The sequence below is a fragment of the Vulpes lagopus genome, chromosome 13 (genome assembly GCF_018345385.1).
Source record: "Vulpes lagopus strain Blue_001 chromosome 13, ASM1834538v1, whole genome shotgun sequence".
In the NCBI taxonomy this organism is placed as follows: domain Eukaryota; kingdom Metazoa; phylum Chordata; class Mammalia; order Carnivora; family Canidae; genus Vulpes; species Vulpes lagopus.
Genome location: NC_054836.1, coordinates 41257727 through 41272782, shown reverse-complemented (window position 1 = coordinate 41272782; position 15056 = coordinate 41257727). Strand labels below are relative to the sequence as shown.

The following is a 15056-nucleotide window of genomic DNA, read 5'->3' as shown; positions in this document are numbered from 1 at the left end:
TGTCTTCTGTACTTTCATTGTGTAAAACAGAGATAGCACACAGGCATATATTATTCATCTACAACTAGAAGAGCTGAATTTTTCCCCCTGCATTGAAATGTCTATGTTCAATTGTATGTGTGTGTGTGTGTGTGTGTGTGTGTGTGTGTGTGTGTGTGTGTTGTGTATGGGAACTGGTGGCTATTGTCCTTGGAGTAAATACTACCACATCAAAACAATGATTGTTAAGCCTGGCAGGGTGACAAATTAATTGTATTTATTCTTTGTTCTCAAGGTTAAACGTTGGTATTGCCCTTTTAGCATTGCTCTTTCACAAACTTTGAAGACAAATTCAAGGCCAAATCAAGGACAATGTCCATATTAGTAAATTCATTTATCAGTACTATATATAAATATATATATAACTACATATATATATAATTTTTTTAAAGTGTAGCCTTGTTTTGCTGGCTTTGTCCACACCTGGTAATGTGTGTACCCTCATCTCTGAAGACTTGTTCCAAGGTTTGCTGGGGGTCCATCAGAAGTTTATTTTTAACATGCGCTAAAAAAAAGTCTGGTTATGAGCCACATCACTCCCTATCTGCCAGCTCCTGTGGGATCCCACTAGTAAGTGCCCTGGGTGCTACCTTCTTGAGAGGCTTACCCACTGTTATGTGTTGAATTATATCCTCCCAAACCTCCAGTACCCTAAAATGTGACCTTATCAGAGATAAAGTCTTTACAAGTAGTCAAGTTAATATGAGGTCCTTAGGGGTACCTGGATGGCTCAGTTAAGCATTTGCCTTCAACTCAGGTCATGATCCCAGGGTCCTGGCATTGAGTCCAGCATTGGTCTCCCTGCTCAATGGGCAGCCTGTTTCTCCCTCTCCATTGTTTGTGCTCTCTCATGTTCTCTCTCTCTCTCTCAAATAAATAAATTAAATCTTAAAAAAATAAATAAAATGAGGTCCCTAGAGTGGGTCCTAATCCAATATGACTGGGTGTCCTTATAAAAAGGGGAAATATGCACACAGAGACAGGCACACATAGAAGGAAGATAATGTGAAGAGACACAAAAAGAAGACTCCATCCATAAACCAAACAGAGAGACTTAGAACGATTCCCCCTCATGGCCTTCAAAAAGAATCAACCCTTCTGACATACCTTGACTTTGGAACTCTAGCTTCCAAAACTGTGAGAAAATAAATTTCTGACAGCCATCCAGTCCACGGTTCTTTGTTAACAGCAGCCCGAGGAAACAAACACACAGAGCTGTGCCCTGGACCCCACTGAATGCCCCAGCTGAGGCTGCTTTGGAGGTGGGTGCCTGTCTCTCAGGGAGGCTACTTTCTGACAGAAATTATCTCAACTGCAATGCCTGTAACTCAACGACTACACTACAGTTTTTAGTTATAGTTGCTCTCTTGAGTTTCTGTTCAGTTTTCTGTTCTTATTCAAGGATTCAGACACATGTCCATGGAGTACTAGACCAGAAACCCTCCCTTCCTCTACCACCGCAAAGGACAATCCGGGCTTTAACACTGGGTCCAACTTTTCCTGCCAGGCTCCCTCTCCCCTTAGAATGAGGAAGGCCCTCTTCCTTCCCCTCATATTCCAGTAATCAATCCCCTAGTCATATTGATCTGTTTTTTTTTAAATCTGGCACCACAGTAGCCAATCCACTATCATGTCTTGCCTGGACAAACCACACTAGTTCCCCTGACAGGGCTTTCTGCTTCCAGACTTGCACCCCCACAATATTCTACAGTACTGACCTATCTGGTATCCCTCCTACCAGTAAGCTCTGGGAAAAAAGGGACCCTGTTTGGCTTTGGCCATGCGTCCCCAGTACCTGGCACATGGCACATAATAGGTTCTCATTAAAAACCTGATAAAGGAAGGGAGAAAGGGAAAAAGGGAGAAGGAAGAAGGATGGAAGGGAGGAAAGGAGGAAGGGAGGGAAGCATGGGCTTACATTTCCTTACAGGAACTAGAGGTCTATCTTTTCTCATCTAAGCATATCAGTTGAGCATACCCTTACACTGAGAAAGGCAATCAAGTCGATTCAAACAGACATGTTCCAATAATGCCAAATGGTGTGTTTTTCAAATTAAATAATACAGCTTTCTATACACAGAGCCCATCAAGATCCAAGCCAGTCTCCAGGAAAAAAAGGCATTTAGTGCTGTTATCCTCCCTGGATTACTCTATGCATCAGAATCACATTACACACCTGTCATCTCTCTGCACTGACCAGAAATGCACAAGTCCTCTTTAGACTTTTGCTCTTCCAACTAAGATACCTAAGTTGGAATAAGTGGTCTATGCATTCTATGGCTCCATCTGGGGAATGGCTGCATTCAAACCTTATCCCTCTCTTTTTTAAAAACTGTGTTAAAATGCACAATTTATGAAATTAACCACGTAAACTATTTTTAAGTGCATGGTTCAATAGTGTGAAGTACAGTCACATTGTTGTGCAACCCACCTCCAGAAACCCCTCTTTTTTTAAACAAACATTAAGTAACTAACACTATATAAAGAAATATAAAACTTCCTAAGGAGACCTCCTAAAACATCTGCTAGATGTTAAATAAAGAGGGCGCCTGGGTGGCTTAATCGATCTGCCTTCCCCTCTAGTCATGGTTCCAGGGTCCTGGGATTGAGCCCTGCATCAGGCTTCCTGCTCAGTAGGGAGCCTGTTTCTCCCTCCCGCTATCCTTCTGCCTCTCCCCCTGCTTGTATTCTCTCTCTCTCTTTTAAATAAATAAAATTTTTTTTAAAAAATGTTAAATAAAGAGGGATACCAGGGTGGCTCAGTGGTTGAGCATCGGCCTTCCGTTCAGGTCATGATCTTGGGTTCCAAGCATTAGGCTCCCCATAGGGAGCCTGCTTCTTCCTCTGCCTATGTCTCTGCCTCTCTTTCTCTGTGTCTCTCATGAATAAACAAATAAAATCTTTTTAAAAAAATATTAAAGAAAGAGAAAGCATCCCATTTACAACCTTCCTTTTAAAGATACTACGGGTTTTGTGCCTTGCGGTGGGGAGCACATTTCCTGAAAAGGGTAAAAATTAACTTTGGGTTAAAGGGTTAATCTATCTTAAAAATGTCCCTTCCAAAGGGCATGCCAAATAATTACATGTAATTTTTTTATCCCTGTTTTTGTGAGTGCTTCTAAGGCACATGAAAAAAAAATGTGCATCTTTGCCAATGCTGCCTCCATCCAATAAGCAGACATCACTGTTTTGTTTTGTTTTGCTTTTTAATGTTTTGAATGATTTGGAGATTAGTATGGGTATTTAACAAAAAGTACAATTTCAAATTACATGCTGCTTCATGGTGCCAAAACACTGTGCACCATCATCTTTGATGACGTCCACCAGCACAGCACTAAGAATGGTGGTTATTAGTCATCTGGCTTTGCAAAGCTGGAAGACGAAATTGTAAACAATGTGTGCTTAAACAGGCCACATTAGAAAAGAAGAGTGTCTTAAATACAGTTTCGATTTTTTTGATCTAACAATATCTTTTAATCAATATCTGTATCTAAATCAAAGTGATAAACAGATATTTGCTCAAAAGAAGGGCAGTTTATCCATTAGCATCCTAAAAAAAGATGATAATCACATTTGCAAATATATATGCCAGTAACATCCTGGTCCTCACTGGCCGAGGTTTTTATTTATATACAAGCTTAACAACCATAACCACATATATGTGTGGATACTGAAACTGCTTTAACTTTAGTATAATGCTTAGAAAAAGACCCAAAATAACCCATCGCTGGTACTGGTCACAGACTACATTATTAATCATGGCTTGTATCTCATCCATGGAAGACCTAGAGGTGCAGACAGAAACTGCTCATAGTTAAGCCCAACCCTAGTCATTGTTAGAAGAAAACAAAAACCAAATACTCAAAAGCAGATGACTCCAGGCCAAGTGTGAAGACAGTACATTGGTAAAACAAGAGCTAAAATGTTCTACTGAAGATAATTCAGGAGCTCTCTATCTTTCTCAGTGAATGAATACCCAAAACTCTTTACTTTCAATCCCTAAAAGAGTTGAATCACTTACATCTTTAATCTCATTGTCTTTCCACAAAGTCCTCAACAGTCAATCATGAAGTAGCCTTAGAGAAAGTTTCCTTAGATACCACTAAAAACGCAGGTTTTTAACAGATGTCTCCTTGCAACTTTTAGAATAGATCCCACATTAAGAGGCTGGTATACCCAGATGTATTTGTTAATCAATCCAGGTACATGTAGCCTGGAGCTGAGTAGCAAGAGTTATTAGCAGAGAAATCATTTAAGTGCAAATAATGCATGCAAAAGCATTAGAAAAAAAATGTTATTTGCGAATTCAAAGACAATTGCAATCATATACACAACTGGAAAATCCCCACCTGGAAGCCACCCAGAGTGGTGCTTATCTTTAGGCACTAATAAATGGGAGCCTTTGTCTCACACCCTTCTAGTTAATGAACACGATGCTTTGCCTTGTCAATCCCTCAGTTTCTTCTCATAAATGGAAGTTAAAATTTTCCCAGTGAAGAGCATGACAGAAAACACAAATATTATCGCCACAAAATACAAAGAAATGTGCCATTCTGCACCTAGAAATGGCTGTAAGTCATGTTTAAAAAGCACATGGCCACATAGACATGAACTTGGAAACAGACCACTATGCAGGGGAGACGGAGAGAGGTTTGGGGTGGGATGACTCACAAATTCGGGAATGCAGAGGCTTTCAGCAGCACGAAGTCACAAGGGATCATCCCTGAGGTCTCTCCTCCCCTCCACAAACAATACTGCTTGTTGACTTGGAAAGAAGATGGTACAGAGTTTGGAACTCATTATTTTTAATTTTTGGTTCTTTGCACCCGCTAGTGAATGCACAACCTGGCACAGTGTTAAAAATGTATTAAAGGAGAACATTCTGGTGTGCACTGAGAAATACTGATTCTTCTAACATTTTAAAGGACGACAAAGAATAAACACTTTAAGTCAAGGAGCTGGAACTACCATTTTGACATGAGCAGAGGGCAAGGGCAAGTCTGGTCTCTGCAATGACACAGAGCTTGTTAAAAGCTTAGAGAGAAACACAAGGGGAGCCAGATGTCTTAAATGCAGTAAGATTTTTCCCTCCAAAAAGAGCTAAAGACAAGTAGTACCGGGGCAAAGAAATAAACTAGCAAAATACCCAAATTGTGACAATCTTCATCTTTTCCAAACTGGAAGGTTTCTAAGAGGCTGCATGCAAACCAAACCATACATAAAGATTTGGAGACAGGGACACCTGGTTGGCTCAGGGGTTGAGCATCTGCCTTTGGCTCAGATCATGATCCCAGGGTCCTGGGATCCCGTCCTGCATCAGGCTCCCTGCATGGAGCCTGCTTCTCCCTCTGCCTATGTCTCTGCCTCTTTCTGTCTCTCATGAATAAATAAAATCTTTAAAATAAAAAAAGATTTTGGGAGAAGCAAACCATCGAAAACCATTTAAAATATTTGAAACTCATACAAAGCAGAGTTCATCCGTAGCACATAGAGTTGTCTTCTAGTCATTCAATCTATGCATTTTAATTTTTATTGATTACATTTCCTAAATACATTTTATAGTGTGCAGCATGCTATGACAACCACTTGCTCTTGAACTCTGAATGCTTTCCTGCAATCCCTATCTGTCAACAGATCACAGAATATGGGAGCAGAAGATACCACAGAGGGCAGTTACAATTTCAGTCCTCAAACCTGGCTATGTATTAGAAATACTTTTGGAGCTTTTAAAAATACAAAGGCCCAGGCCCCCACCCTAAACCAATCAAATCAGAATTGGTGATGCGGAGTAGGTATCAGTACTTTTTACAAACTCCACAGGTGGTTCTACTGGGCTGCCATGACTAAGAACCATTGAAACAGAGTGTAGATTTGCATTGCCTGACACCACCATGGTCACTTGATATGTGGCTATAGAGCACTTGAACTGTGACCAGCCTGAACCTGGACGTGAAATAACTGTAAAATACATACCGGATTTCAAAGATTTAGGACCAACAACAACAACAAAAAAAAACCCACAAGGTATCGCATCAACATTTTTATATTGATTATATGCTGAAATGATACTATTTCAGATATTTAGGGTTAAATAAAATATGGTATTAAAATTAACTGTTTCTTTTTACCTCTTTATTTTTTTTATTTTTTTTATTTTTTTATTTTTTTTTCTTTTTACCTCTTTAATGTGGCTACTAGAACATTTATAATTACAAAGGTGACTTGCATTTATGGTTTCCATTGTTGAACAGCGCTGGTCACAACTAACACTCTTTTTATCACAAACAAAAAAACTGAGGCAGAGAAGCATAGTGAGTTGAAGGGATTCCCCCTTTCAGTCTTTTAGTCTTTTCCTGTTGCCATAAACCACATTGTTTGGCAGAGCTACAGCAGAGCCCATGATGCCATCAATTGGATTTCAAACCTTTCTCTCTTTTGTCTTGCTAATTACTTCTCCTAAGATTGGATATTAAAACCTATTTCCCTTATGGAAAAATGTCCCCTATCCCGTTACGCACACACTTGTGATTTGTTATTTTAGGGTTACTCATAAAAGCAGGGTAACCAGAATGGATGCTTAAAAATAAATCTAGAAAAATATTAGCATAAGGAAAATGCAGGGAATGGATGAAGAAGACCATTAAGGCTTTTAAGATGTAGATAGTCAAATTCTAGCCTGTGGATGTTTTACCATGTTATAATTTAATAAATAACCTCAGAAACCCTCAGCATTCTGAGAGTCATCTTCAACACAGCCATCAGTGAGCTTGAGAATTGAGAAGATGGTCTTTCCTCCCAGAAGGCAGTGTTTTTCTGGACAATGCTGTCATCGCAGGAAGGCAAATCAGGCTCTTCCTAACGGCGTGCTACATCACGCCTAGCCACCCTGGTGGAAATGGATTTTATCCTCAAGGCTTTCCACCCTCTGGTGCATGATTAGAACCTGATCATTCAGAAGTCAAACAGCATCATCGCTTACTTAGAGAAGAAGATCTTGTTTTGATAAAGTGAAAGGGTCGTACCAGATCTGGCAAATGGAGATAAAATGTATTTCTTCTTATAATCAGCTAATTCAAACAAAAACAAAGATGTTTTTTGTTGTATGTGGTTTTCCCCTTTGGGAAGCCAGCAGAGAGAGAATTGCATAAAATTGGCTGAAATGTGTTGTAGTTGAGGAATTCATGCAACACAGGGGCTCCTCAGTGTAATAAAAGAATAAAAGAGACCTGAATTCTGATATAAAGTGTTCATGCAAAGAGCTGGAAAGGAAACCTATGGGTCAAGCCAAATAACACATACAGTAGATGCATTCAAGATTTCTGTTGAGATTGTCTTGTTCCCCATCCTAAATACAGCATAGCCTAAATGTCATCTTAAATCAAATGTGTGGTGCTGTGGAGCCCCCTATGTTGCATGCATGATTTCTATTAGCTATGATTAGTCAAGTTTTGCCAGTCAAACCTCAAACAGCATACTTCTAGACTCAACTCACTTCTGATACAGTAATAGTCGCCTCCAAACACTTTCGTATATACCAACCTGGAAAGATAATATACTACAGAGACAGATTCTGGGCAAAAGTACATCTGCCAGAGTGAAAATAGTGCTTGTTTGTCTATCTGACAAAAAGAAAGAGGATTTATCTTAATTTTAAATAATTTTACGGATCCCTTCTTCAAAGGTGATTAAGAAAAGAAAGGAAGTAACAAAAGTTACTGCCTTATCCTACAACAGTCGTTTAGAACATCTTTAATCCTGCCTGGTGTTTAGTCTCAAATGAAATCTGGACAGTACTGTTTTACAAGGCATGTCTAATAATAATGGCGAAGAATAAGAAGAATGGTTTTCCAATAAGGGAGTCGATGTGAAAAAAATTAACATTACAGATATGTCAGAATAAACAGAACAGAAATTACAGTTTTTATGGTTAGGGTATTCATTCAAAAGATCTGATAAGAACTGTCTTCGAAAAGTTAGTGATCAAAAGGTTTGAAAAGAGCAAAGCATCCAAAGCCATGGGTTATGTTTCATTCACGACCATTTATGGCAGCCGGGCTCATGGAAAGAGAACCTGACCTGGAGGCAGGGACGTGGCTTTTAGGCTCAGTCTGGCAGTCTTTAGCTCTGGGCCTCAGTGAGCCACAGGATATAACCAGTCCTTGGGTTCTCCTCTGCAAAGTGACAAGGTTGATCTATTAATGAGAAGACCTCCCAGCTCTAGCTCTGCATACACTATAGCAAGCCTTTCAACTTGGCCATCGAAATCCCTGGTCCAGAAGGAATTCTTACTCTCCAAGATTAGCTCAAGCCAAACGCCAACATGATAGTTTTCAATCTTTGTTAATTTTAGGGTAGAGATTAGAAATGTAAACCTTGAGGAAATAGAAGGAAGCAACTAAAATATGTGTTTTTAAGGTGTTAAATTGATTCTGATCCATCTTTCAGAAAACATAAATGAGCAGCAGAGTGACAGAAAGAGATACAAAAATGCCAATGTAACATCTGAAATGTATCCAAAATGTAAGTTTTAGTTTGAAAGTCCCAGAGTCTCAATATAAGCAATAAAAATTTAACTCTTGTCTCTGGCATACTGTTATCAGTACCTGAAAATTTTTAAAAGCCTTCTCTCTCTTCTTTCTCTCATGTCAAATCCATGATTTGTGATTCCCAACAATGGAATACTAATGGATCCTCAAAATCACTAATTGCTCATTTTTTTCCAAATTGCAAAATATAAGAACTTTTTAGTGAAAACATTAAACATGATGGTCATTTTTAAAGTGTCAGAGTTTCTATTTAAAGCAATGCCACAAAATTGATGGCTTATTTAGTTTACAAATAGCAATACAAAAAGGTTCTTTAAGTCTGCTTAGCATATCTGAAAGTGCTTCTTCCTCACACTTCAATGTTTAAGGCTACTGCTCCCTAGTTTATTACCTTATCTCAGTTGCATAATTTTCTTAAATAGCATTCAAAGAGATAGTACTAGATATACATTTTTAAACACAATTTATAAAAAGTACTGGTAGATTCCCATAATACAGCTGGTAGTCAAACTGGACAAGATAATGAATTGACTGAGATCATTGCTCCATCTTCATCCAAGAAAGCTGTCTCTAAAAAAAGATCTTAAATTGCTGTAGAAATCCAATTTGTAAGAAGCAAAAGAAGCGTATAGATGGGAAACACCAGCCATGATCACATTAATTTTGTGACTAACAGCATTGCTTTGAAGTGAAGAAGAAGGGGAAAAAATATGACAAACATAATAAGTCCACTCAAATCCCCAATTTTAATCTAACAACGCAATGGGAAGAAAACCAACTATAAACACAAAGTTCACATCTTGAGGGTACAGCAAATATCACCTTCCCACAAAACAATTTTCAGTTTAATAAGAAACAAACTCCAAGGCTGAGGAAATATTATAGGAAAGTGATGCATGGTTGCTAAAAGGCAAATTATACTAAGAAATCAGAAGACCAGGAACTTGACATCGGTACCAACAGCCATGGAAAATCCACGATTGATTGGTTTTGAATCCACAGGTGTGGGAAACTGACAATTAATTGTATGAAAACCTTTGACCAACTATAATTGAAAAACTATACAGGAAAAGTCTCTCTGGCAAAGTACCATTCAATTAAACTTCTATTCAAATAAAAGCTGCAATGTCACAGAGATGGGTCCATGTTTTTGTGGGAATGTTGTAATAAACTATCTACTCATGCAGAAACGATATAAGGTCACAACTGACTTCTTGACAGTTTATGGATATCAGCAATTTACATTCAAAAGCAGCTTGAAGATATTATCAATAGAGCAAATATGTTTTACCCCCAGTAAGGTTGAAAAATACAAATCGTTATGCATCAGTCAGGATTTTAAAATAACAGATCTGTATAAAATGATGCAAAGGAAAATGAGGACATTTATACGAAGGCACCAGTGAGTTCTATTATTATTTTCTTTTTAAGTATTAAAACTAAAATAATAGCTGATATTCAATCAACAGCATCCTACTTCAGGGGAATACACATCTAAGTTTGGGTGTGGAGAATGTTTTTTGTTGTTGTTTTATTTTCATTTTTAGTTTTCTTTTTTAAAAATGCCTTCATATTAAAACTTAAGTACTTATTAAAGTGATTCATGAAGGCCTGTGGAAAAAGGAATTCTTACCTGACACATTACTTAACATGCTTCATAGCCACCCTCCTGCAGTTCACATGCCCGTGAACATTATTTTACCCAGAAAATAATGGTCTTATTCACACACACACACACACACACACACACCCCTTCCACACAAAATGCCACCAAGTCCCAGGAAACCGACAAAGGCAACATTAAAATTCGGTGTGAAATAAGAATTCCATTTCTGAATTCCATCTATGAAAATATAAGATCGGCCTCATTTAACCAACTGCAAAGTTCCTTTCTGCTTCATAAGCATAAGAAACATCATCTTACCATTATCTGTAGAATAAAATCAGCAACGTGTTGCTTCCTGCAGTCACCAAATCAGGTTTTTTCTTCCTTTCTTTCTAGTAACTTCTTTTTCACCAGCAAGATTAGGAAGAAAATAAATCTTTGAGTATTTGCCTCAGAATTTCAGACCACAAGATTGTGAAACTAGCTTTTAGTTTAAAAAAAAAAAAAAAGGAACAGGTCTGGTATTTTACAATCACTTCTGCAATCCAGAGGTACCTCCTGGACTCCCGTACCTCCTTTCCTCCCTCGTTCGCTAAGTTTCTCTTAGTAATGAGACTAATTTTTCCAGTAGCCTTGAACTCCCCAGATTTAACTGACATGGAAAATGTGACTAAAAACTTGTAGAACTGTCTAGCCTCCAACCCTACACAGAATCAACTTTGTTGGAAGTGTGGAAGAACACCTCGCAAGCAGCTACTTGCTCCTTGAGACTCCTGCACTACAACGGCACAGGACACCAAATAACAGTGCGCCATCTAGCTAGCAAGTTGCACTCACCATTCTAGAAGGGGGGACACCTTCAAACCCTGGGAGTTAAGAACTTGTCAGGGTTCAGCTGCTCTGAAGGTCCAATTGTTTATTTAAATAAAAAAAAATATCGCTACTGAGATAATCCACATCGAGTGGATATGGGAAAATTTAGGTTATAATGGCACTACAAACTTTTACATCTAACTTTGATTTACAAGATAAAAGCAAGTTTTAAATTAAAAGGGCTTTCTGTTAATAGAGCTTATTATTCTGAAGACGGGGAATGATTTTCTTCGAAAGTTGTCCCTGGGTGCATGCCTATTATCTTTGCTTTTCCCCTTCCACTAATGAGCATTTATCTAAAGAGCCTGTTAATCCTCTGATGTGTGCTTCTGGTCAGAGGTAACAGTTTGAATAAAACCACTAATCACTGATCACTAAATCACTGATCATTAATCACACTCTCCAGTGCTGGTGACCCGGGCCATTTTTCCCTTAGGTCTCTGCATCACAAACAAGAAGTTTAACATTTTAGATGCACAAGCATTCTGTAGGGGTTATACTATTTCATCTCTAGATGTGAATAAATAATAAATACCGCTGCAAACTTGGGGAAGGATGTCAATTAGACCCCAGACGGAAGTTTCACAAATGCCTACTCTACAGCATGGCTGTTTCACTTGGAAGAAAGTAGATCTGATTATAACAAAACATGTGTTCTTCACGAAATTCCCACATACTCAGAATATAAATGTTCCTTAATTTAGCTTCCGTCAACTTCAAATCAGAGGGCACCCAAACCCTCTGCCCCACTCAATCCAAAACTGTCAGTAGCTTTTTTTTTTATTCGATTTCTGCTGCACACACACACCCTCCCCCACTCAGAGTTCTTTTTTACTTTTATCCCTTAAACACGTCACACACAGTGTTTTTACTTCAACTGCCAGATTCGAAGATTCTGACTCAGTTCTATGACTAAAGTATTCAACTTCCTCTTTAAATATAGAATCTTAAGGCTAAGAGAAAGAAATACATTCGCCAATTTATTGTAAGGTGCTTTGGGTTCAACGACTCATGTCCCCACGCTTTTGCAAATGCAACGCTGAATCTTGATTCTTTCGGCTAAACTGGATTTAGTCGGCATCCTCACTTCTTGGTCTTGCCCCCCTCTTCCGCTAAACGGCTAGGAGGAAGGCGCTAGGTAAAAGTAAGTACTTTGTTTGCAGTGGGTGTGTTGCTTTCCTAAGTCACCACAGGGACACAGTGTCATCATAACGACTCTAAACGTTTCCTGAGATGCCTTTCCTATCAGGACCGAGCATTTTCGCCCTGCAGAAGAGGGATCGCTGGTGCCTTTCTTAAATAATAGAAAAGGGCAGGTTGTGTGTGCGTCTATCAGGTACCGTGCTCCCCTCGGACCCCAGAAGCTCTTACCCACACTCCAGGGACAGTGATCGCCCCAGGGAAGGCAGTAAAAGGCGGAGGCGGGGCCAGAGTGACAACGGTGCGGGCGGGAGAGGGGGTCGAGAAGGAGGGGTACCAGGAGGAGAGGGCAATAGAGATGCCCAGGGGACGGGCTGTTGTGCGAGTGTGTTGGGGGTGGGATGGGAAGCAGAGTTGCTTTGTCAGCATTTCTAAACCCCCGAACTCTTGAGTATCTGAAGCTGTTAATCAAACACTTACTGGCCTGCAGAATGACGTAATGGACCTGTATCCAGCCTTTATTCCTTGACACATGTCAGAGAGGGAGGGAAAAATAAAAATCAAACACACCCGGAGGACTCTGACAACGCCACACACAAGCAACCCGCTCCAGTTTCTGGCCTCGAACAAGCATCAAGTGGGGGGTGGGGGTGGGGGGGTGGGGGGTGGCCCCCGTGCAGGCAAAGTCGGGGAGGAGGTGCACAGGGCCTGCGGCTTTTTCTACCGGATACCCCCTCCCCCCGGAAACATCTCTACTGCAAAGGAGCAGCGGGATGCGGTCGTCGGGAGAAAAACGTGTCCTCGGCTCCTTCCTTCGCGCGTCTTGCCCCTCTAAGAACTTCGCGAAAAGTTTAGGCGGTTGCGTGGAGAGATCTGCCGCCGGAGGAGGGCTCCGCCGCGGGTCCCGGGGACTGCCGCCGCGCTGCCGCGGCCAAGGCGGGAGCTGTCATTTGGGGGCAGCGGCGGGGGTGGGGAGGGGGGGTAATGATGCCAGCGAGAACCGGCCGCAGGCGGGAGGCGGCTGCAGGAGGGAGAGCGCACCGAGCCGCGCCGCTCTCGAGCTTTCCGCGCCCGCAGCGACGGCCAAGTGCCCCTCGAGGGCCGCGTCCCCTCCCCGGGCGCGCGCGCCCACCAGCCGCGGCGGGCAGCCCTGCGCGAGAGGTGGCAGCAGCAGGCTCGGCACCGGGGGGGAGCGAGGTGACCCCGGCGTCCTCGCCGCGCCCGCTGGAAGTTTGCAAACTTTCTCCGGGGGTTCCGCCGCAACACCGGGAAGTTGGGGACGCGGGGGGAGGTTCCTGGCTCGCCGTCTCCGCTGCCGCCGCCGCTGCCGCCGCTGGGCCGCACCTCCGGAGGGGTCCGCACCTGGCCAGGTCTCTGGAGGCAAACACACACCCCCGATTCATGACTGTTCCCCGCGCCGGGGAAACACACGCGCGCTCCCACACACGCACCACGCCGGGGAGGACACGGCGCTCGCTCCACGTTAGCATCCCTCCAGGCGCACGGCGCGGCGGCCCCCGGGACGCGCTCCGGCACGACACGGCGTGGGGGTCTCCGGAGTGGCCTCGGGACACAGCAGAATTCCACCGTCCACCAGCATTTAGGGCCGGACTTCGCTCTGGTCCGCCAAAGTGTTTACAAACAGATCACCCTCCAGAAAAAAAAAAAAAAAAAAAAAATGCATCGCATCTTCCCTGCTCCTTGCCCTGTGACCTGCCCACTGGACCAAGTAATCTCGCGGCTGCTGCCGAGAACCAACCCCTGCAAATCAAGTACGCTCCCGAGATGGCTCCCGCGGCAAGTGCAACAAAAGTAGCTAAATGCAAAAGCCCCAGAAGTGGCCGAGCCGTATTTTTAGGAACTTACCAAACAAGTGTGGAGAAGGCAAGAGCGGAGCCCGGGTGAAGGGACCACGTTGGACTGAGCAAAGATTACAATACATTCTATTTAGAGTGCATTACATCACCCCCCCGGTGACGTCACGTGGGATTCCTGAACTTCTAAATCATTGCGGTCCGCGGGGGAGGGAGAGAAGGAGGGGCGGGGCCGGCGCGCCGAGGGGGCGGACTCCGCCCCGGCCCCGCCCCGCCCCGCCCCGCCCCCGCCCCAAGAGCGGACCCTGATGCACCCGCCGGGGAGCGGCGGCCGCGGCGGCGACCGCGCAAGCAACAGCTTGCAGAGCCCAGCGCCGTGTGACACGGCTCCCGGCTCCCTGACATTAGTGGTGTGAGTCAGCTTGGAAACAATCCTCACGGTTTCAGACAGGACCACGGAGGAGGCACGGACACGGGCTCTGCTACGAGCAAGGCCTGGTTGCGTTGGAAAGATGTGGGGATGAGGACAGGGGGTAGTGGGCTAAGAGGGTGCTAAAGGGTGCAGAGACTTTCTGCAAGCAGAAATGCAAGACGCTCCCCCCTTCCCCCACCAGCAGATGTCCAGCTCCTTTTCGCCTGCGACAGTCGTGACCTCATTAGAGTGTTCCCTGAATCCTGCCTTGCCAGAACGTTCGGCACCCCCCTTTTCACCGCCCCCTACCCCACCTCACCTCCAAGGGAGTAACTTCTCTACTGTGCACCCTCACATGGAATACACAGCCCCCACCTTTTCCACGACCCCAGCTTCGTGCGTCTGAGAAGCTGGAGGGGAGTTTCTCCAGGAGGCGAAAGGTGAATCACAGCTAGAGCCAAGTGATGAGCCTGATTTAGACTCAGCGTCAGAGCCGGAAGGGCCCTTGGCGATCACTTCCAGAGCCTCCTCTGTAACTCGCCCAAGCTCACAGGCTGGCAAGTGGCAGAGCCAGAGCCAAAATGCAGGATCCGGGAGCCTGGTCTGCAGTATCTTCCTGACAGCTC

The 15056-nt window shown here is 43.0% G+C and overlaps 1 protein-coding gene across 3 annotated transcripts in view; it reads right to left on the bottom strand.

Annotated features, from left to right (window-relative positions):
- CREB5 (cAMP responsive element binding protein 5) overlaps positions 1–14116 on the bottom strand; it is a 405584-nt gene extending 391468 nt beyond the window's left edge. Inside the window, exons 1-2 of one of the 3 annotated variants that reach the window (XM_041727845.1) lie at positions 14071–14111; positions 10510–10593 (exon numbers count right to left, since the gene is read on the bottom strand). In XM_041727845.1, coding sequence (XP_041583779.1) covers positions 10510–10512 — 3 coding nt within the window. In that variant the 5' untranslated portion in view covers positions 10513–10593; positions 14071–14111. Of the gene's footprint in view, positions 1–10509; positions 10594–12684; positions 12795–14070 lie in introns of those variants that run through there. The other 2 variants (XM_041727844.1, XM_041727846.1) reach the window with 2 other exon arrangements.
- Between the last annotated feature and the right edge of the window lie 940 nt (positions 14117–15056).